General features: G+C 38.3%; 1 protein-coding gene across 1 annotated transcript in view; it reads left to right on the plus strand.

Moving 5' to 3' along the window:
- OPHN1 (oligophrenin 1) overlaps positions 1–23,300 on the plus strand; it is a gene marked incomplete at its 5' end in the record, with an annotated part of 228,896 nt that overhangs the window by 109,169 nt on the left and 96,427 nt on the right. Inside the window, one exon of the mRNA XM_080795513.1 lies at positions 4,261–4,362. Within this exon, the coding sequence (XP_080651639.1) occupies positions 4,261–4,362 (102 nt within the window). The remainder of the gene's footprint in view (positions 1–4,260; positions 4,363–23,300) is intronic.

Below are 23,300 nucleotides of genomic sequence, written 5' to 3' on the forward strand. Positions count from 1 at the left end.
TGTGGAAAGCAAAATTGTGGATACCGGTGTACTACTGTATAGTTGTAAAAGTTCTCAGCAAAATACAGGCCAACCAAATCCAGCAGCATATAAAAATAAGTATATACCATAACCAAGTGAAATTTGTCCCTTGAATGCATGGTTGGTTTAACATCCAACAAAAATCAATCAATATTTTATAACATATTAATGGGTTATAGGACAAAAGTACAAGAACATCTCAGCACAAAGAAGTCTTTTGACAAAATCCACCACCCTATCATGATAAAAATATTTTACAAACTAGGAATAGATGGGAACTTTCTCAACCTGATAATTGAGAAATATAAAAACCCATTACTAATACCATATACATAATAGTGAAAGACTATAATCTTTCCTTCTAATATCAAGAAATCAAGGGTGTCCACTCTTGGCACTTCTATTTACCATTGTTCTGGGGGTTCTACCCAGGATAAATAGCCAAGATTGGAAAGGAAGAAGTAAAACTGTCTCTATTTGCTGATTACATCATCTTATATATAGAATCCTAAGTTACACACACACACACCCCCCATTGGAATTGGTTCATGAAGGTTGCAGGATACAAAATCAATATGCAAAAATAAATTGTATTTCTATACACTATTAGTAAACGATCTGAAAATTAAATTTAAAAATTCCCACTTGCAGTAGCATCAAAAAATTAAAATACTTACATATAAATTTAAAAAAGTGCAAGTCTTATACATTGAAAAGTACAAAACATTAATGGTATAAATTAACTAAGACTTAAATAAATAGAAAGATAAATAGAAACACATCTTGTGTTCATGAGTCAGACTTCATATTGCTAAGATAGGATAGTCACAGAAGTGATCTACAGATTCAGTGTCATCTTTACCAAAATTCCAGCTGGCCATTTTTCATAGCTTGATAAGGTAACCCTAAAATCCAAACAGAAGACTAGATAGAAAAAGAAATATTGAAAAAAAGAGTCTCAGTCTTTACTTTCAGAACTTGCTACAAAGCTATAGTAATCAAGGCAGTGTGGTGCTGACATGAAGATAGATTTATAGATTAATAGAATAGAACTGAGAGTCCAGAAATAAACCTATACATTTAAGGCTAATTGATATTTTCTGAGAATGCCAAAACAAATCAATAGGGAATGAATAGCCTTTAGAACAAATGGTTCTGAGACTACGCACTCTCCATATGCAAAAGAATGAAGTTGTAGCCCTATATCACACTGAGTTCAAAAATTAAAACAAAAAAATATAAAGTTCTTGGAAGAATATAGCTATAAATCTTCATGACCTTTAATCAGGCAGTGTTTTCTGAGATATAACACCAAAAACACAAGAAATTAAAGAAAACAGGCTGATTGGACTTCACAAAATTAAAAATGTTCATGCTTCAAAGGACACTACAATAAAGTGCCAAAACAACCCAAAGAATGGGAGAAAATACACCACAGCTGGTATTCAGAGTTATGTAATAAATTCTTGTAACTTGAAAATACAAAGATACAAACCAAATTTAAAAATGGGGAAAATAGGGGCACCTGGGTGGCTCAGTGGGTTAAGCCTCTGCCTTCGGCTCAGGTCATGATCTCAGGGTCCTGGGATCAAGCCCCAAATCGGGCTCTCTGCTCGGCAGGGAGCCTGCTTTCTCCTCTCTTTCTCTCTCTGCCTGCCTCTCTGCCTACTTGTCAAATAAATAAATAAAATCTTTAAAAAAATAAATAAATAAAAATTTAAAAATGGGGAAAATAATTAAATAAACATTTCTTTGAAGAATATACATATGTGTGTATGTATACAGATATACACAAAGGGTCAATAAACACATGAAAAGACATAATTAGACATTTGGAAGTCAAACTACAGTAAATGCAAGTTAACACCCACTAGGTTATTTGTAACCAAAAAGACACATAAGAGTTGGTGAGGATGTGTAGAAATTGGAACTCTCATTCATTGCTGTTAACAATGTAAAATGATACTCCTGCTTTGGAAAACCATTTGGCCGTGTCTTAGATAGTCAAACACAGAGTTGCCATATCACTCAGCAGTTCCACTACTTATGTATATATGCCCAAAAGAATTGAAAACATGACCACAGAAAATCTTGTACATGAATGTTCACAGCAGCATTATTCATAATTGCTGAGGAAATGTTCATCAACTGATAAATTTATAAAGAATACATGGTATATCCATATAATCAAATATTATTCAGCCATAGAAAGAATAAAGTACTGATACATGGATGAATCTTGAAAACATGCTAAGTGTGAGAAGACGCCCACATGGTCACATATTGTATGACTAGAATTATATGAAATCTCTAGAATATACAAATCCATAGAGACAAAAATTAAATTGTGACTTCTTGAGGTGAGTATTGGGAGAAGGGAGGAAATGACTGCTAATAAGTATAGGGTTTATCTTAGGTGATGGAAATATTCTGGAATTAGACAGCAGTGATGGTTGCACAACTTTGTAAATACACTAAAAACCCCTTAATTGTTCACTTTAAAAGGATGAATTTTATGATATGTCAGTTACATTTCATAGTTTTTATTTTAAAAAAGGAATTGGAGGAGGAAGTGACCAACAGAACTTTATCTGTTCTTAGAAAATTCACATTTTCTGGCCCTAATGCTTTCTTCAAGGAATTGCTACTTTGAAAAATTCACCAGCTGTAGGAACAGTTTATCTTACAAATGTTTTGTGTGAAAATTTCTATCTCATGTGTTTTGGTATGAGTTTGGGCTAGGGCTATAGACCTGCTTCAGTTTTATTCACAAAGTTTCTTGGTTATTTACAGGCCTCCTGTGTGTAATTCCTTGTATGATCATCTGGGCTCTATTTGACTATGTGGAAGAAATCAAATAGATCTATATATTATGTGACCTTGGGCAAGTTAGTTCACTTTTTTAGAACCTTAAGTTCCTTTACAATATCTATTTCTCAGGGTTTTGAAGACTAAGTGAAATAATGGATTGTAAGTACCTACTTTACTGCCTGACCTGATGTGGGCCTCAGTTAATGATAGCTTCCTCTCTACTTCTTTATCTTTGGTAAAAAGCACTTTCTTTCCAGATCAGAGGTCACTGATTTCTGTCCTGGCTTTCTGCCTGGGAACAGATTGCCTCTAGAAATAAATCATGGGGGAGGTTTTTTGTTTTTTGTTTTTTTTTTCTTTCTTCTTTTTGTCTGTGTGTCTCTTGCAGTAACTGGCATACTGTAGGTGCTCAGTGAATTTGGATTTACTATGACACAACAGTCTTTTTACATGAATTTCCCAGCATGGTGTTGAGAGGATTGCAGAGTGTCAGCATTAGTGTGTAACAGATGAGCATTTTTAATGCTCCTTTGGAGCTGTGTGACTTTCGGTTGTGCTGAGGCAGAGAACTTAATTAAATTTCATACTTAAGGAGAGTGATGACTGAGTTCTCCATCTTCCGTAAAGCTTTTTGACTCTTGCTCTCTAGCTACACTTTCCAGGATTGTTTCCTCATTTTTAATATCATCTTTTAATAGGCAGTAGCAAAAAGCTTAAACAGTGTCAAAGAACTCATCATTTATAGAGGCATTCCAAGGTTCCTATTGCCTTGGAAATGTTTTACTTAGTATTAGTCTGTCTAAATGCATTGTATCTTACTTTTGAAGGCATATATTTAGTTTATCACTCTGTTCCTTCTTTCTCCTTTGAAAAAAATGAATGAGTAGTTAATGCATGTGAAAAATCAAGAAAAATATTGGGAAGAAGAAAAAGTAACAAGTGTACAGGCCCATCTTAAGTGTCATTTTCTGAGCAACAGCTCCCAGAGCCTTCAGCTGCACTAATAGGAATTGCCAATTGTATAAGTGGAATAGTTCAGGGTTATATTTGAGGGAACCGAAACCGCTGAGACCAATGCAAAAGCAAATTCTCTCTTTCTTTGTTCTTTCCAGAGGCTAGAGAGATTGGAAAGCCAACACATGAAACCTGACACTGCATTCTTTATTCTCAGTTCTGAGTGGAGTGAATTAAAAACTATAGATATCTTTTTTTTAAAGATTTTATTTATTTGACAGAGAGAGAGATCACAAGTAGGCAGAGAGAGAAGGGAAAGAGGCTCTCTGCTGAGCAGTGAGCCTGATGTGGGGCTCGATCCCAGGACCCTGAGATCATGACCTGACTCAAAGGCAGAGGTTTAACCCACTGAGCCACGCAGGTTCCCCCAAAATATATAGATATCTTAATGTGTGCTTTCTCTCCCACATCTAGGAGCGGAAAAAAAAATTTGAAAAGGATGGTGAGAGGTTTTATTCCTTGCTGGATCGGCACTTACATCTATCTTCCAAAAAGAAAGAATCTCAGTTACAAGAGGTATGTTCAAAAAGCTTGTTCCCACCTTTCTTTGCTGGCTGTGCCTTGGTAACATTGGGATCTTCCTATTAAAAAGTTTTCTTCCTGCCCTGCCTCAGCAGGGATCCATTATAATATTAGTGCTTACAGTTAAAACTTTTGCCTGGGACTCAGGAGCCTTGAGTTCTCAAAGCAGCTCCTCCAGTAACTTACCATGTGAAATTTTTGTTATTGTTTGTTTGTTTTTTGGACTTTAGAATAAATAATTTAATACATAGTGTTTATGTAAGCAATAAAATGCAAGTATGAGAAAATAAAATTTCACCGTACAACACTATTACAATACTATTGACTATATTCCTTATGCTGTGCCTTTTATTCCTGTGACTTAGTCTCTCCATAACTAGAAGTCTGTATCTTTCACTCCCCTTCATACATTTTGTCTACCCCCTTTCCTTTGGCAACTGTCAGTTTTTTCTCTGTATTTATAGGTCTCATTCTGCTTTTTGTTTGTTTATTCATTTGTATTGCTTCTTAAATTGCACATATGAGTAAAATTATATGGTTATGAATCTTTCCAATTTGACTTATTTCACTTAACATAATACCTTCTAGAGCCATCCATATTGTCACAAACAGCAAGATCTCATCATTTTTCATGCCCACATAATTTTCCAACATCTACATCTTACCTATCCCTTCATCTATCAATGAATATTTAGGTTGTTTCCATATCTTAGCTACTGTAAATGCTGCAATAAAGATAGGGGTGCATATACCATTTTGAATTTGTGTTTTTCTTTGTATAAATATCCGTAGTAAAATTTCTGGATCATATGGTAATACTAATTTTAATTTTTTGAGGAGCCTCCATACTGTTTTCCACAGTGGCTGCCCCAGTTTACATTCCTACCAAGAGTACTTAAGGGTTCCTTTTCTTCACATCTTACCAGACACTTATTATTTCTTGTCTTTCATGGTGTGACTGCAGAACATTTTTTTCTTGGCCTCATGTTCCCTGTCAAAGGAGGAGTGGTACTCAGTGATCTCCAGAGTCCCTTTCAGTTCTATGTTTCTGATTCCAGTATCTATATGAGGATAAAGTTAAACTAGTGCTGTATTTGATAGATCAGGAGCAAATCTTCTACATTTTTCCCGAGATATTCCAACATTAGCTTTTTTTTTAATGGGCTTTCAGTGACTTCAGTTCAATTAAGCCACTATTCCAAGTGTGCATGCCAGGTACTATGCTGGGTGCAACAGGACTACAAAGACAATGAGACATACTTCCTGTCCTTCTGCAGCTTCTAATTGGAATGCTAAAATAAGAATACACATGATAGGGGCACGTGGGTGGCTCAGTGGGTTAAAGCCTCTACCTTCGGCTCAGGTCATGATCCCGGGGTCCTGGGATCGAGCCCCGCATCGGGCTCTCTGCTCAGCAGGGAATCTCATTCCCCCTCTCCTTCTGCCTGCCTCTCTGCCTACTTGTGATCTCTGTCTGTCAAATAAATAAATAAATAATCTTTTTAAAAAAAGAATACACATGATACTTGAACAAGTAGAATTTTGGGGGCGCCTGGGTGGCTCAGTGGGTTAAAGCCTCTGCCTTTGGCTCAGGTCATGGTCCCAGGGTCCTGGGATCGAGCCCCACATCGGGCTCTCTGCTCAGCAGGGAGCCTGCTTCCTCCTCTCTCTGCCTCTCTGCCTGCTTGTGATCTCTGCCTGTTAAATAAATAAATAAAATCTTAAAAAAAAAAACAAGTAGAATTTTTACGGACTGTAACACAAATGTGTATGCGGTGTCCTTGTAGAGGTGGGAAGGCGTTGAATGATAAAAAAAAAAAAATAACAAACCTTACATTTGGATGTGGAGATTTGCCTTGGTATCATAGTGGTGCCCATTCAACAAAAGGTAAAGTCTTTGACAGAAATGGAGAAATGGACCTCTCACATGGAGGGAAATGGTCCCAAGAATAGAAAACATGGAGTATGTTTGGGATATGGTTTGACCAGAATTTTCATTGCTATTGGAGAGTAGTGAGAGACAAGATAGGATCAGGCAAGTTGATGTCATATTATAGAGTAATAGGCTCAGGAGTTTGTATTGAATTCTTTTGGCCCTGGGAGGATCATTGAGAGTTTTTGGTAGTACAAGCAATATGAGTAGAATTCTGTTTTAAGAATCTTAAACTATCTGAGGTTGTAAGATGAATTAGACCTGAGAGAGAGTGGAAGCAAGAAAACCAGTTTAGGAAACTATTGCTATGATCTAGAGGAGAGAGTCTAAGTCACACGAGTGGCACTGGAGAAGGAAGGGAAGGAATTAACTGATTAAAACTGTTTTCAGAGGTAGCATGCCTGGGTGGCTCAGTCAAACACTGGACTTTGATTTCAGCTCACGTCATGGTCTTAGGGTCATGGGATTGAGCTCTGCACTGGGCAAGGAGCCTGTTTCAGAATTTCTCTCTTCCTCTCCCTCTGCTCCTCTCCCCACCCATATGAGTTCTCTTTCTCTCTCTCTTTCTAAAATAAATAAAACCTTGAAAAAATAAAACTTTTTAATGGATAGATCTGTGTGTTGAATAATAGGTCCAGTAAAAGTTGGAGATATTTTAGATTCAAGCATAAAAGGAAACACTCAATTGAGTTAAGTCTTTGACATGGCTATGAAAGTTCTTAGAAATCATCTTGTCCAAGGTTACACAGATTGTGACGAAGCTGAAGTTTATCTCCTGATATGTGCTTTGGTGACTCTCCATTAATTATATCATGTCAGGAGCCTCAGTGGTGAATAGAGTTAGTATTGAAAAGGTGAAGGACTACTTTTCTTCTATAAAGTGGAATAGTCTGAGGTCTTCTGTCATTTTCCTTCTGCAGTCTTTTGTTTTCTTCCTTTTGCATCTATTCTTGATTAGGTTCCTAAGCAGAAAGGAATTAACATAATAGGCCTGAGTCTACTATGATTAGAAAAATCTGGCTACAAGATTAGCTCTTGGCTTGTATCTGGGAGCTTGGCTAGTGAACAGTTTCTTACACAGATATGAAATTTTCCCTAAATGGTGAGAGTGACTCACTGTGCCTAGACTGCCTATACAAACAATGTGGTTTATGTTGAACATCTTATTTTCTTATGGGAGTCTGGAATTTTGGTATATGCTTAGCAGTGGGTGCCTCTGTACAACCCCCAACAAATAAATACTTAGGGCACTGAGTCTAAAGAGCTTCCACGGTAGACAAAATTTCACACGTGTTGTTATAACTTGCTGCTGCAGACATTGTGTCCTGTGTGACTGTTTTAAGGGAGAACTCTTGGAAGCTTTCGCCTAGCTTCCTCTAGACTTCATCCCATATATTTTTCCCTTTGGTGATTTTGCTTTATATTCTTTCACTAAAGTAAATATTAGCCATGAGTATGACTATTAGCTGAGTCCTTTGAGTCCCTCTAGAGAATTACCAAATGTGGGGATTTGTAACCCTGGACACAGTCCAAACTTTATTCTTTTTGAAGATTTTACAATGAAAGCTTCTAGAATGTCCTAGAAGTTTCGTGTTTTATGTAGATGTTCCTGGTGACTTTCCTAAAGAGCAAGAATGTAGCCTTTACACTTCTTCAACTAAAAATAATTTGGGGGACACTGTGTCACTTTTTTTTAAATAAGAAACTTTATGTTTAGAGCAGTTTTAGGTTTACAGAAAAATTGAACATAAGTACAGAGTTCCCATATATCCCTAATTCCCAGCATGCAGTTTCCTCTACTATTAACATTTGTATTAGTGAGATACATTGATACAATTGGTGAGCCAATGTTTTGTATATTCTGTGGGTTTTGACAAATATATAATGGCATGAATTCACCATTATACTATCATGTAGAATAGTGTCACTTCCAGAAAAATCTGAGAGCACCACATATTCATTCCTTCATCATCCTTCCCCAACCTGCAAACCCCTAGAAACTATCGATCTTTTTATGGTCTCCATATTTTTGCCTTTTCAAGAATATTTTATTGTTGAAACTATACAGCATGTAGCATTTTCAGATTGGCTTCTTTCATCTGGCAGTATGCATTTAAGTTTCTTCTGTGTCTTTTCATGGCTTAATAGCTCATTTATTTTTAGTGCTGAATAATATTACATTGTGTTGATTTACCATGGCTTTTTTTTTTTAATCTTTTCACCTATTGAAGGATATCTTGGCTTCCTCCCAACTTTGTCAATTTTTTTTAAGATTGTTATTTGAAAGAGAGAGAGCACACATGAGAGAGAGTACAAATGGGAGTGGGGCAAAGGGAGATGGAGAAGCAGGAGCCCCACTGAGCAGGGAGCCCGAATCAGGGCTTGATTCCTGGACCCTGGGATCAGGACCTGAGCTGAAGGCAGATGCTTAAGTGACTGAGCCACCCAGGTGCCCCTCAGATTTGTCAGTTATTAATGATGCTGCTATCAACATTTGTGAAGAGGTTTTTATGTACATAATTTTTCAAATAATTTGGGCAATTATCCAAAACCACAATTGCTGAATTGTGCAGTAAGAGTAAATTTAGTTTTGTAAGAAGCTGTCGAAATTTCTTTCAAGTGACTGCCATTTTTTATTTCTATCATCAATGAGTGAGAGTTCTTGTTGCTCTTGTTCTCTTTGCCAGCATTTGGTGTTTGTGTTTTGGATTTTAGTCATTCTAATAGGTCTACACTGTTACCTCTTTGCTATTATAATTTTCATTTCCCTGGCAATTTTCTTGGGTCCCTTCCCTCTTCAGGAGCTTTGTAGTATTGCTTGACCCTATTGCTCAATACACTTTGCTTTGCTGCCCACCAAAAAAAAAAATCATTTCCCTAATGACATGATGCTGAACATTTTTCATATGCTTTTTTTTTTTTTGCCATGTATAGATCTCTTGGTGAAGTGTCTATTCAAATATTTTACCCTTTTTAATTGGACTGCTTTCTTACTATTGCATTTTAAGAGCTGGATGTCTATTTTATTTTTATTTCTATTTTTTATTTTCATGTGTGAGGGTGGAGGGGCAGAGAGGCAGAGGAAAAGAGAGAAAAAGACTCCCCACTGAGTGGGGAGCCCAATATGGGACTTGATCCCAGGACCCCAGGATCATGACATTAGCTGAAGGCAGTTGATTAACTGACTGAGGCACCCAGGTGGCTTTACTTAAAAGCCATTTATTTTTATTTTTTAATTTTGGTAAATTTTTAAATTCTTTTTTATTTTTAAACAATATCCTACTACTGTCCACCTGTCACCGCCCCCTGCCCCCGCCCCGCCCTAGATAAGAGATATTTATTTCAACTTTCTAGGAGTAAAAATAAAATTTTAACTTGGGTTTTTGTTTAAAGTTTTTATTTAAATTCTAGTTAGTTAACATATATTGTAATATTGGTTTCAGGAATAGAATTTAGTGATTCTTCACTTACATATAACACCCAGCACTCATCATAAGTGCCCTCCTTAATACCCATCACTCATTTAGCCCATCCCCCTGCCCTCCTCCCCTCCAGCAACCATAGTTTGTTCTCTATAGTTAAGAGTCTGTTTTTTGGTTTGCCCCTCTCTTATTTCCCCCTATATTCATCTGTTTTGTTTCTTAGATTCTACATATGAGTGGAATCGTGCAGTATTTGTCTTTCTTTGACTGATTTATTTTGCTTAGCATAATACACTCTAGCTCCATCCACATCCTTGCAAATGGCAAGTTCCTTCTTTTTGATGGCTAAGAATATATATATATATACACACATGCACACACACACACACATAAGTGTGGTATATATATATATATATACCACATTTCTTCATACATTCATCAATTGATGGGCATTTGGGCTTTTTGATAACTCATCTATTGTTGATATTGCTGCTTGTTTGTCTATTTTATATATCAGCCCTTTATGAGATGAGTGTTTTGCAAAGATATTCTTCCAGTCTATGGCTTGTCTTTCATTCTCTTAACTGAGTGTTTCACAAAGTGGACATAGTTTTTCTTATTTTTAATGAAATCCAACTTATCAGTTTTTTCTTTTGTGCATTATGCTTTTGATATTATATCTAAAAAATTGTCACCAGAATAGTAGAATGACCCTGAGCTTGTCTCATACCTTGAACACAACTAGATAGTTATCAAATTATTCTGAGCACCCAAGAAGTCAATTGGAAGTCTGAGAGAACAAATCTTCAAGTACAAGTAGAAAAGTAACCAGTTTTTTAGAAGGTAGGAAGGAAGTTCACCTGGGGGAGACATAGCTGTGGATGTGGCAGCAAGGAGGAAGCCTGATTACAGAGCCTACCAAAAATTATTAGAAGCAGTGGAGTGCAAAATGGTTGTGAAGTTCTAAGTTCACTACCATGGAGAACATGCTTGGATTAAAGATGTTCAGGTGGTGAAAGGTATCCCAGTTAGCATGGAAGATGTCAGACTTTCACTATGTGCAGACATCATACTCTATGTAGAAAACCCAAAGGACTGTCAAAAGATTTCCAGAATGCATAAATGACCTGGTAATTTCACAGGATGTAAAATCAAGTGCAGAAATCTGTTGCATTTTTATACACCAATAACAAAGCAGCAAGAAAAAGAAGTCAAGGAACCAATTTCATTTGTAATTGTACCAAAACCAATAAGATCCCTAGTATAAATCTATCTAAAGAAGTAAAAGATCTATAGTCTCAGTCAAAATACTACAAAATATAGCCCCATCAAAATACTACCATCATTTTCACCAAAGCTAGAACCTACAATCCTAAAATTTGTATGCAACCACGAAAGACCCACAATAGCCAAAGCAATTCTGAAACACAAAAACAAAAGTGGAGACATCACGATTCTGGATTTCAAGCTATATTATAAAGTTGTAGTCATCAAGAAAGTATAGTATTGGCACAAAAACAGACACATTATCAATGGTACAGAATAGAGAATCCATAACTAAACCCAGATTTCTGTGGTCACCTAGTCTTTGACAGAGCAGGAAAGTCTATCCAGTGTAAAAAAATAAAGTCTCTTAAATAAGTTGTGTTGGGAAAACTGGACAGCAACATGCAAAAAAATGAATGTGGACCACTTTCTTATAGGATACAATAAAAAATTAAAAATGAAAAGACCTATGCCCTGAAGAGTTTTAATCAGGAAAAGATGCTATATTTTGTCACATGCTTTTTCTTTTTTCTTTTTTTTTTAATTTTTATTAACATATAATGTATTATTACCTCAGGGGTACAGGTCTGTGAATTGCCAGGTTTACACACTTCACAGCACTCACCATAGCACATACCTTCCCCAATGTCCATAACCCAACCACCCTCTCCTTACCTCCCTACCCCCGGCAACCCTCAGTTTGTTTTGTGAGATTAAGAGTCTCCAATGATTTGTCTCCCTCCCGATCCCATCTTGTTTCATTTATTCTTTTCCTACCCCCCAGACCCCCCATGTTGCCTCTCAAATTCCTCATATCAGGGAGAACATATGATAATTGTCTTTCTCTGATTGACTTATTTCACTAAGCATAATACCCTCTAGTTCCACCCATGTTGTCGCAAATAGCAAGATTTCATTTCTTTGATGGCTGCATTCCATTGTTTGTGTGTGTGTGTGTGTATATATATATATATATATATATATACCACATCATCTTTATCCATTCATCTGTTGATGGACATCTAGGTTCTTTCCATAGTTTGGCTATTGTAGACATTGCTGCTATAAACATTTGGGTGCAAGTGCCCTTTCGGATCACTACATTTGTATCTTTAGGGTAAATACCCAGTAGTGCAATTGCTGGGTCATAGGGTAGCTCTATTTTCAACTTTTTGAGGAACCTCCATGCTCTTTTCCAGAGTGGTTGCACCAGCTTGCATTCCCAACAGTGTAGGAGGGTTCCCCTTTCTCCGTATCCTCGCCAGCGTCTGTCATTTCCTGACTGGTTAATTTTAGCCATTCTGACTGGTGTGAGGTGGTATCTCATTGTGGTTTTGATTTGTATTTCCCTGATGCCGAGTGATGTGGAGCACTTTTTCATGTGTCTGTTGGCCATCTGGATGTCTTCTTTGCAGAAATGTCTGTTTATGTCCTCTGCCCATTTCTTGACCAGATTATAAGTTCTTTGGGTGTTGAGTTTGATAAGTTCTTTATAGATTTTGGATACTAGCCCTTTATCTGATATATCGTTTGCAAATATCTTCTCCCATTCTGTCAGTTGTCTTTTGGTTTTTTTGACTGTTTCCTTTGCTGTGCAAAAGCTTTTGATCTTGATGAAGTCCCAATACTTCATCTTTGCCCTTCTTCCCTTGCCATTGGCAATGTTCCTAGGAAGAAGTTGCTGTGGCTGAGGTCGAAGAGGTTGCTGCCTGTGTTCTCCTCAAGGATTTTGATGGGTTCCTTTCTCACATTGACGTCCTTCATCCATTTTGAGTCTATTTTCATGTGTGGTGTAAAGAAATGGTCCAATTTCATTTTTCTGCATGTGGCTGTCCAATTTTCCCACATCATTTCTTGAAGAGGCTGTCTTTTTTCCATTGGACATTCTTTCCTGCTTTGTGAAGATTAGTTGACCATAGAGTTGAGGGTCTATTTCTGTGCTCTCTATTCTGTTCCATTGATCTATGTGTCTTTTTGTGCCAGTACCATACTGTCTTGATGATGACAGCTTTGTAATAGAGCTTGAAGTCTGGAATTGTGATGCCACAAACATGGCTTTCTTTTTCAATATTCCTCTGGCTATTCAAGGTCTTTTCTGGTTCCATACAAATTTTAGGAGTATTTGTTCCATTTCTTTGAAAAAAAAATGAATGGTATTTTAATAGGGATTGAATTAAATGTGTAGATTGCTTTAGGTAACATAGATATTTTCACAATATTTGTTCTTCCAATCCATGAGCATGGAAGATTTTCCCATTTCTTTATGTCTTTCTCAGTTTCTTTAGTGAGTACTTTATAGTTTTCTGAGTACAGGGTCTTTGCCTCTTTGGTTAGGTTTATTCCTAGGTATCTTATGGTTTTGGGTGCAATTGTAAATGGGATTGACTCCTTAATTTCTCTTTCCTCTGTCTTGCTGTTGGTGTATAGAAATGCAACTGATTTCTGAGCACTGATTTTATATCCTGACACTTTACTGAATTCTTGTATGAGTACAGGCAGTTTTGGAGTAGAGTCTTTTGGGTTTTCCACATAAAGTATCATTTGCAAAGGTTGGGAGTTTTCCACATAAAGTATCATTTGCAAAGATTGAGAGTTTGACTTCTTCTTTGCTGATTTGGATACCTTTAATTTCTTCTTGTTGTTATTGTCTGATTGCTGGGTCTAGGACTTCTAGTACTATTTTGAATAGCAGTGGTGATAATGGACATCCCTGCCATGTTCCTGACCTTAGCGGAAAAGCTCTCAGTATTTCTCCATTGAGAATGATATTTGCGGTGGGTTTCTCATAGATGGATTTGATGATATTCAGCTATGTAGCCTCTATCCCTACACTTTGAAGAGTTTTAATCAGGAAAGGATGCTGTACTTTGTCAAATGCTTCTTTCAGCATCTATTGAGAGTATCATATGGTTCTTGTTCTTTCTTTTATTAATGCATTGTATCACATTGATTGATTTGCGGATGTTGAACCAACCTTGCAGTCCTGGGATAAATCTCACTTTGTCGTGGTGAATAATCCTTTTAATATACTGTTGGAGCCCATTGGCTAGTATTTTGGTGAGAATTTTCACATCTGTGTTCATCAAGGATATTGGTCTGTAATTTTTTTTTTTTTTTGATGGGATCTTTGTCTGGTTTTGGGATGAAGGTAAATGTTGGCCTCATAAAATGAGTTTGGACGTTTTCCTTCCATTTCTATTTTTTGGAACAGTTTCAGGAGAATTGGAATTAATTCTTCTTTAAATGTTTAGTAGAATTCTTCTGGGAAGCCATCTGGCCCTGGACTCTTGTTTGCTGGGAGATTTTTGATGACTGTTTCAATCTCCTTACTGGTTATAGGTCTGTTCAGGTTTTCCATTTCTTCCTGGTTCAGTTTTGGTAGTTTATATGTCCCTAGGAATGCATCCATTTCTTCCAGATAGTCAAATTTGCTGGCGTTTAGTTGTTCTTTTTTTTTTTTTTTTTTGACAGACAGATCACAAGTAGGCAGAGAGGCAGGCAGAGAGAGAAGGGAGGAAGCAGGCTCCCTGTTGAGCAGACAGCCCGATGCGGGGCTCGATCCCAGGACGCTAGGATCATGACCTGAGCCAAAGGCAGCGGCTTTAACCCACTGAGCCACCCAGGTGCCCCCAGGCGTATAGTTGTTCTTAATGTGTTCTTATAATTTTTGCATTTCGTTGGTGTTGGTTGTGATCTCTCCTCTTTCATTCATGATTTTATTTATTTGGGTCCTTTCTCTTTTCTTTTTGATAAGTCTGGCCAGGGTTTTATCAATCTTATTAATTCTTTAAAAGAGCCAGCTCCTCGTTTTGTTGATTTGTTCTATTGTTTTTGTTTGTTTGGTTGGTTTCTATTCCATTGATTTCTGCTCTGATCTTTATTATTTCTCCTGCTAGGTTTAGGCTTTCTTTGTTGTTCTTTTTCCAGCTCCTTTAGGCGTAGGGTTAGGTTGTGTATTTGAGACCTTTCTTTTTTGTTGAGAAAGGTCTTTATTGCTATATATTTTCCTCTCAGGACTGCCTTTGCTGTGTCCCACAGAATTTGAACTGTTGTGTTTTTATTATCATTTGTTTCCATGACATTTTTCAATTCATCTTTTTTTAAATTAAATTTTTTATTTATTTTCAGCATAACAGTATTCATTGTTTTTGCACCACACCCAGTGCTCCATGCAATCTGTGCCCTCCCTAATACCCACCACCTGGTTCCCCCAACCTCCCACCCCCCGCCCCTTCAAAACCCTCAGGTTGTTTTTCAGAGTCTGTAGTCTCTCATGGTTCACCTCCCCTTCCAATTTCCCTCAACTCCCTTCTCCTCTCCATCTACTCTTGTCCTCTATATTATTTGTTATGCTCCACAAATAAGTGAAACCATATGATACTTGACTCTCTCTGTTTGACTTATTTCACTCAGCATAATCTCTTCCAGTCCTGTCCACGTTGATACAAAAGTTGGGTATTTGTCCTTTCTGATGGAGGCATAATACTCCATAGTGTATATGGACCCCATTTTCCTTATCCATTCATCCATTGAAGGGCATGTTGGTTCTTTCCACAGTTTGGCAACCATGGCCATTGCTGCTATAAACATTGGGGTACAGATGGCCCTTCTTTTCACTACATCTGTATCTTTGGGGTAAATACCCAGTAGTGCAATTACAGAGTCATAGGGAAGCTCTATTTTTAATTTCCTGAGGAATCTCCACACTGTTCTCCAAAGTGGCTGCACCAGTTTGCATTCCCACCAACAGTGTAGTAGGGTTCCCCTTTCTCCACATCCTCTGCAACACACGTTGTTTCCTGTCTTGCTAATTTTGGCCATTCTAACTGGTATAAGGTGGTATCTCAATGTGGTTTTGATTTGAATCTCCCTGATGGCTAGTGATGATGAACATTTTTTCATGTGTCTGGTAGCCATTTGTATGTCTTCATTGGAGAAGTATCTGTTCATATCTTCTGCCCATTTTTTAATATGATTGTCTGTTTTGTGTGTGTTGAGTTTGAGGATTTCTTTATAGATCCTGGATATGAACCTTTTGTCTGTACTGTCATTTGCAAATATCTTCTCCCATTCCGTGGGTTGCCTCTTTGTTTTGTTGACTGTTTCCATTGCTGTGCAGAAGTTTTGATCTTGATGAAGTCCCAAAAGTTCATTTTCTCTTTTGTTTCCTTCGCCATTGGAGACATATCTTGAAAGAAGTTGCTGTGGCTGATATCAAAGAAGTTACTCCCTATGTTCTCCTGGAAGATTCTGATGGATTCCTGTCTCACGTTGAGGTCTTTTATCCATTTCGAGTTTATATTTCTGTACGGTGTAAGAGAATGGTCGAGTTTCATTCTTCTACATATAGCTGTCCAGTTTTCCCAGCACCATTTATTGAAGAGACTGTCTTTTTTCCACTGGATATTTTTTCCTGTTTTGTCGAAGATTATTTGACCATAGATTTGAGGGTCGATATCTGGGATCTCTACTCTGTTCCACTGGTCCATGTTTCTGTTTTTATGCCAGTACCATGCTGTCTTGGTGATCACAGCTTTGTAGTAAAGCGTGAAATCAGGTTACGTGATGCCACCAGTTTTATTTTTGTTTTTCAACATTTCCTTAGCAATTTGGGGTCTCTTCTGATTCCATACAAATTTTAGGATTATTTGCTCCAGCTCCTTGAAAAATACTGGTGGAATTTTGATTGGAATGGCATTAAAAGTATAGATTGCTCTGGGCAGTATAGACATTTTAATGATGTTTATTCTTCTGATCCAAGAGCATGGAATGGTCTTCCATCTTTTTGTGTCTTCTTCAATTTCTTTTAGGAGTGTTCTGTAGTTCCTCGAGTACAGATCTTTAACCTCTTTGGTTAGGTTTATTCCGAGGTATCTTACGGTTCTTGGTGCTATAGTAAATGGAATCGATTCTCTAATTTGCCTTTCTGTATTTTCATTATTAGTGTATAAGAAAGCCACTGATTTCTGGACATTGACTTTGTATCCTGCCACATTACTGAATTGCTGTATGAGTTCTGGTAGTTTGGGGGTGGAGTCTTTCGGGTTTTCCATATAAAGAATCATGTCATCTGCGAAGAGAGAGAGTTTGACTTCTTCCTTGCCAATTTGGATACCTTTTATTTCTCTTTGTTGTCTGATTGCTGTTGCTAGGACTTCTAATACAATGTTGAACAAGAGTGGTGAGAGTGGGCATCCTTGTCGTGTTCCTGATCTCAACAGGAAGGCTGCAAGCTTTTTCCCATTGAGGATGATATTTGCTGTGGGTCTTTCATAGATAGATTTGATGAAGTTCAGGAATGTTCCCTCTATCCCTATACTTTGAAGCGTTTTAATCAGGAACAGATGCTGGATTTTGTCAAAAGCTTTTTCTGCATCAATTGAGAGGACCATTGGTTCTTCTCTCTTCTCTTATTGATTTGTTCTATCACATTGATTGATTTGCGAATGTTGAACCATCCTTGTAACCCAGGGATGAATCCCACCTGGTCATGGTGGATAATCTTTTTAATGTGCTGTTGGATCCTGTTTGCTAGGATCTTGCTGAGAATCTTGGAATCCATATTCATCAGTGATATTGGTCTGAAATTCTCCTTTTTGGTAGGGTCTTTGCCTGGTTTGGGGATCAGGGTAATGCTGGCTTCATAAAAAGAGTCTGGAAGTTTTCCATCTGCTTCAATTTTTTGAAACAGCTTCAGGAGAATAGGTGTTATTTCTTCTTTGAAAGTTTGATAGAATTCCCCAGGGAATCCGTCGGGTCCTGGGCTCTTGTTTTTTGGGAGGTTTTTGATCACTGCTTCAATCTCGTTACTAGATATCGGTCTATTCAGGTTGTCAATTTCTTCCTGGTTCAATTTTGGGAGTTTATAGTTTTCCAGGAATGCATCCATTTCATCTAGGTTGCTTAGCTTATTGGCATATAACTGTTGATAATAACTTCTGATGATTGTTTCTACTTCCTTGGTGTTAGTTGTGATCTCTCCCTTTTCATTCATAATTTTATTAATTTGGGCTTTCTCTCTTTTCTTTTGGATTAGTGTGGCTAATGGTTTATCGATCTTATTGATTCTTTCAAAAAACCAGCTTCTAGTTTCATTGATACGTTCTACTGTATCTCTGGTTTCTACCTGATTGAACTCTGCTCTAATCTTGATTATTTCCCTTCTTATATGTGGAGTTGGTTTGATTTGTTGTTGATTCTCCAGTTCTTTAAGGTGTAGAGACAGCTGGTGTATTCTGGATTTTTCAATTTTTTTGAGAGAGGCTTGGATGGCTATGAATTTCCCCCTTAGGACCGCCTTTGCTGTATCCCATAGGTTTTGGAGTAAAGTGTCTTCATTCTCATTGGTTTGCATAAATTGTTGAAGTTCTTCTTTGATCTCCTGCTTAATCTAAGCAGTCTTCAGCAAGGTGGTCTTTAGCTTCCAGGTGTTTGAGTTCCTTCCAAACTTTTCCTTGTGATTGAGCTCCAGTTTCAAAGCATTGTGATCTGAGAATATGCAGGGAATCATCTCAGTCTTTTGGTATCGGTTGAGCCCTGATTTGTGACCCACTATGTGGTCTATTCTGGAGAAGGTTCCATGTGCCCTTGAGAAGAATGAGTATTCTGTTGTTTTAGGGTGGAATGTCCTGTATATATCTATGAGGTCCATCTGGTCCAATGTGTCATTCAATGCTCTTATATCTTTATGGATTTTCTGCTTCGATGATCTGTCTATTTCTGAGAGAGGCGTATTAAGATCTCCTACTATTAATGTATTCATATCAATATGACTCTTTATCTTGATTAATAGTTTTCTTATGTAATTGGCTGCTTCCATATTGGGGGTGTAGATATTTACAATTGTTAGATCATCTTGGTGGATAGTCCCTTTAAGAATGATGTAGTGTCCTTCTGTATCTCTGACTACCGTCTTTAGGTTAATATCTAATTTATCTGATATGAGAATCGCTACCCGGGTCTTCTTTTGAGGCCCATTGGCATGAAAGATGCTTCTCCATCCCTTCACTTTCAGTCTGGGTGTATCTTTAGGTTCAAAATGGGTCTCTTGTAGACAACATATGGATGGGTCCTGTCGTTTTATCCAATCTGCAACCCTGTGTCGTTTTATGGGCGCATTTAGGCCATTCACATTGAGAATGATTATTGAGAGATACGTTTTTATTGACATTGTGTTATCTTTGAAGTCTTTCTTTCTGTCGATTGTCTCTATATTTCTGTTCAATGCTATTCTTAGGGTTTTTCCTCTTTTATAGAACCCCCCTTAATATTTCCTGCAGTGTCAGTTTGGTGGTTGCATAGTCTTTTAAGCCTTGCTGGTCTTGGAAACTCTTTATCTCTCCATCCATTTTGAATAAAATATTCTTGGCTGCATGTTCTTCTCATTTAGTGCCCTGAATGTATCTTGCCAGCCCTTTTTGGCTTGCCACGTCTCTGTGGACAGGTCTGACGTTATTCTGATGGGCTTTCCTCTGTACGTAAGGAGTTTCTTTGTCCTAGAGGCTTTCAAGAGATCGTATCTACAATTATGATTCCTCAATTTTACTATGAGGTGCCTGGATTTTTTTTTGGTATTTATAACCTTGGGGGGAGACCTTTCTGCTTCTAGTATATGAACACTTGTTCCATTCGCAAGATTGGAAAAATTTTCATGAAAAACTTGTTCCACTATATCTTCTAGACTTCTTTTTTTCTCCTCCCCTTCAGGGATTCCAATAATTCTGACGTTGGAACGTTTCATGGCATCATTTATTTCCCTGATTCTGTTTTCGTGGCTTCGAAGCTGTTTGTTCCAGGCTTCCTCCTGATCCTTTCTCTCTATCTGTTTGTCCTCCAGATCACTAATTCTATCTTCTGTCTCAGTTACCCTAGCTTTTAGAGAATTTAGATTAGATTGGAACTCATTGAGAGCATTGTGAACCTCATCCCTCGTGGCCTTCAGCTCTGCCCTAACATTATGAACATCATCCCTGGTGGCTTTCAATTCTGCCTTAATCAATTCCGTTTGGTCATCCGTTTCTCCAACCTAGCTATTGCCTGGATAATTGTTAGCCTGAATTCTCTTTCCGACATATTGTCTATCTTGATAGCCGTTAGCTCTCTTGCAGAAGGCCCATCCTCTGTACTTTTCTTCTGTTGGGGATTCCTCCTCCTAGTCATTTTGGTGAGAGATGACTGGACAGATGTAGCTGGATGTATCGACCGTGGTGCAGTCAAGGTGCACCCTGGAACGCTTCTGAGCACTCAGGATTCCCCACCCAAATTAGAGAAAAAAGAAAAGAAAAAGAAAAAAGAGAGAGAGAGAGAGAGACAGGAAAAAAGGGGAAGACAAAAGAGAAGGTTCAGCCCAAATGGGCCCCAGGGTAAGATTTATGACGTATACAAACAAAAACAGACCAACAAAAAGACTGATAAAAGTATATGACGAGAGAAAAAAATATATATATATATAAGTAAAGAAAGTAAGAACCTCGTCAAAAAGAACCCCAAGTATAATATTTATATACTATCAGGACAAACATAAATACACAGAGACACTGGCAGAAGAAAAAGTTGGGAGCATGGTTATAGATTCTCAGTGTGGGCGAGGAAGGTTATTTTGATTCTTCCTGGATGTTATCTTGATATCTTTGTCAAAGGACTCAACTTTCCTAAGATAAAAGGGCGATTAAAAATTGGTTTACCTATAGGGGTAGCATTGATTGGAGAAAGGGGGTTTCCTTGAAGTTTAACTCTATATGAATATTAGAAAATAAAAATTAAAAAGGAATAAACTGGACTAAACTAAACTAAAATTTTTTAAAAAAATAAAAAATAAAAAAGCAAAAGAAAAACACATGTGTATGTATCAAAAAATTAAGGTTAGAAGTTTATTATCGAGTTTGATGTACTGGACATCTCACTGTGATGGTAAATAGGTTAAAAAATTATCTATATAAAAAAAGAAAAAAATGAACCAGAATAGTGGGAATGAGTTAAAAGTAAAAGTTGTATCTATGAAGTAGTGGTGGTTGTTCTCTTGTAGTCTTTTTTTTTTTTCTTTCCTGATTTGTTTCCTGGGGGAGGGGGCTGCCACGTGGGTTTTCAGTCAGTGATGTTCCCTGAATTAAGTCCTCCAGCCCCCCTCAAGGGGGTGGGCTCTGAGGAAAACAGTTTTTTCAGGCTTTTGTTCCCTGGAGGTTTTTATGTTTGTTCACTTCTTTTCTCTCACCTTGACAGCTTTTGATGGTTTTTGGAGGTGTAGAGGAAAACAAACTGCACCCCGACCTCCCTCTCAGAGAGAAGCTTCAGTCTGCTTCCTTGCAGGTGCTGCAGCCACTGGGCCGCTGGCATAGCGGGTTCTGAGTCATGGTCCCTGGGGACGCAGGATCTCCTGCTTGTATGCAAAACCACGGCAGCAGCGGCTGTCTGGGCAGCTCCAGACCGCCAGAGAGGTTCCAAGCAGCGATCGCACACTGAGATTTTCCCGCTGGCCGGGGCTGGGACTGCCTGGTCTTTCCAGGTCTAAGGGTGCAGGGCTTGCACGCACCTCTCCCAGGGGAGGTTGTGGGGTGCGGGCGTCTCCAGCCCTAGGACGGCGCTGGTCCCAGAACACCAGGCTGGGCGTTCGTGCACCTCTCTCAGGGGAGGGTGAGGCGCGCGCACGTATCTTAGGCAAGGTGCACTTTCTGCCATCTGGTGTGGCTCCCAGCCCCTCACGGGAGCCGGATTCCACTCGTTCTCGGGCGCGCTGGTGGCTCAGGGACCAAGACCTGGTTTCTCCGCTGCACTCTCTAGCTCAGCGCCAGGGGAGGCTGTCCTGGGTCTGGGGACTTAAGCCCCTGTCCCTAGCCGCCGCGATTCCCACAATTTCCCCCCGCGATCCTTTGCTCTTTTGAGTGCTTTCAACCAGACTCCAAATTAATGCTGGTCCCCAGATGCAGGGCACTCTCGTATTGGGGTATTATTTTCCAATCGGTCGCCTCTTGTGGCTCTCTCCCCCTTTTGTTTATCTTCCGATATCAGTCCGACGTTCCCACTCCACTTTACCTGCCCACTGGCGTCTTCTGCTCCCCGTAGAGATCCAGATGTGTATAATTCTGATCTCAGGCTGATTTCATGGGTGATCGGAGTTCTTTGGTAGGTAATCAACTCACTTTAGGGTACAGGTTGAAAAGGCGCCTCCTCCTACTTCCCCGCCATCTTGTCAAGCTCATCAATTCGTCTTTAATTTTTTGGTTGATCCATTCATTCCTTAGAAGGATGCTGTTTAGTCTCCATGTATTTGGGTTCTTTCCAAATTTCGTCTTGTGATTGAGTTCTAGCTTCAGAGCTTTGTGGTCTGAAAATATGCAAGGAATGATCCCAATCTTTTGGTACCAGTTGAAACCTGATTTGTGACCCAGGATGTGATTTACTCTGGAGAATGTTCCATGTGCACTAGAGAAGAATGAATATTCTGTTGCTTTGGGATGGAATGTTCTGTATATATCTGTGATGTCCATCTGGTCCGGTGTGTCATTTAAGGCCTTTATTTCCTTGTTGCTCTTTTGCTTGGATGATCTGTCCATTTCAGTGAGGGTTTGTTAAAGTCCCCTACTATTATTGTATTATTGTCAATGTGTTTCTTTGATTTTGTTATTAATTGGTTTATATAGTTGGCTGCTCTCATGTTAGGACCATAGTTATTTAAAATTGTTAGATCCTCTTGTTGGACAGACCCTTTGAGTATGATATAATATCCTTCCTCATCTCTTATTATAGACTTTGCCTTAAAATTTAATTGACCTGATATAAGGATTGCCACCGCAGCTTTCTTTTGATGTCCATTAGCATGGTGAATTGTTTTCCACCCCTCAGTGTAAATCTGGATATGTCCTTGGGTTTAAAATGATGGGTATGGTTTTTTATCCATTCTGATACCTTGTGTATTTTACTTGGGGCATTTGGCCCATATACATTCAGGGTAACTATTGAGAGATATGAATTTAGTGCTATTGTATTGCCTGTATCGTGACTCTTATTTTATATTGTCTGTTCCTTTCTGGTCTACTACTTTTAGGGTCTCTCTTTGCTTAGAGGACCCCTTTCAGTATTTCTTGCAGAGCTGGTTTGGTGTTTACAAACTCTTTCAGTTTTTGTTTGTCCTAGAAGCTTTTTATCACTCCTTCTATTTTCAATGATAGCCCAGCTGGATACAGTATTCTTGGCTGCATGTTTTTCTCATTTAATGCTCTGAATATATCATGCCCGTTCTTTCTGGCCTGCCAGGTCTCTGTGGATAAGTCTGCTGCCAATCTAATATTTTTACCATTGTATGTTACAGACTTCAT

This window comes from Martes martes (genome assembly GCF_963455335.1).
Source record: "Martes martes genome assembly, chromosome: X".
Lineage (NCBI taxonomy): Eukaryota > Metazoa > Chordata > Mammalia > Carnivora > Mustelidae > Martes > Martes martes.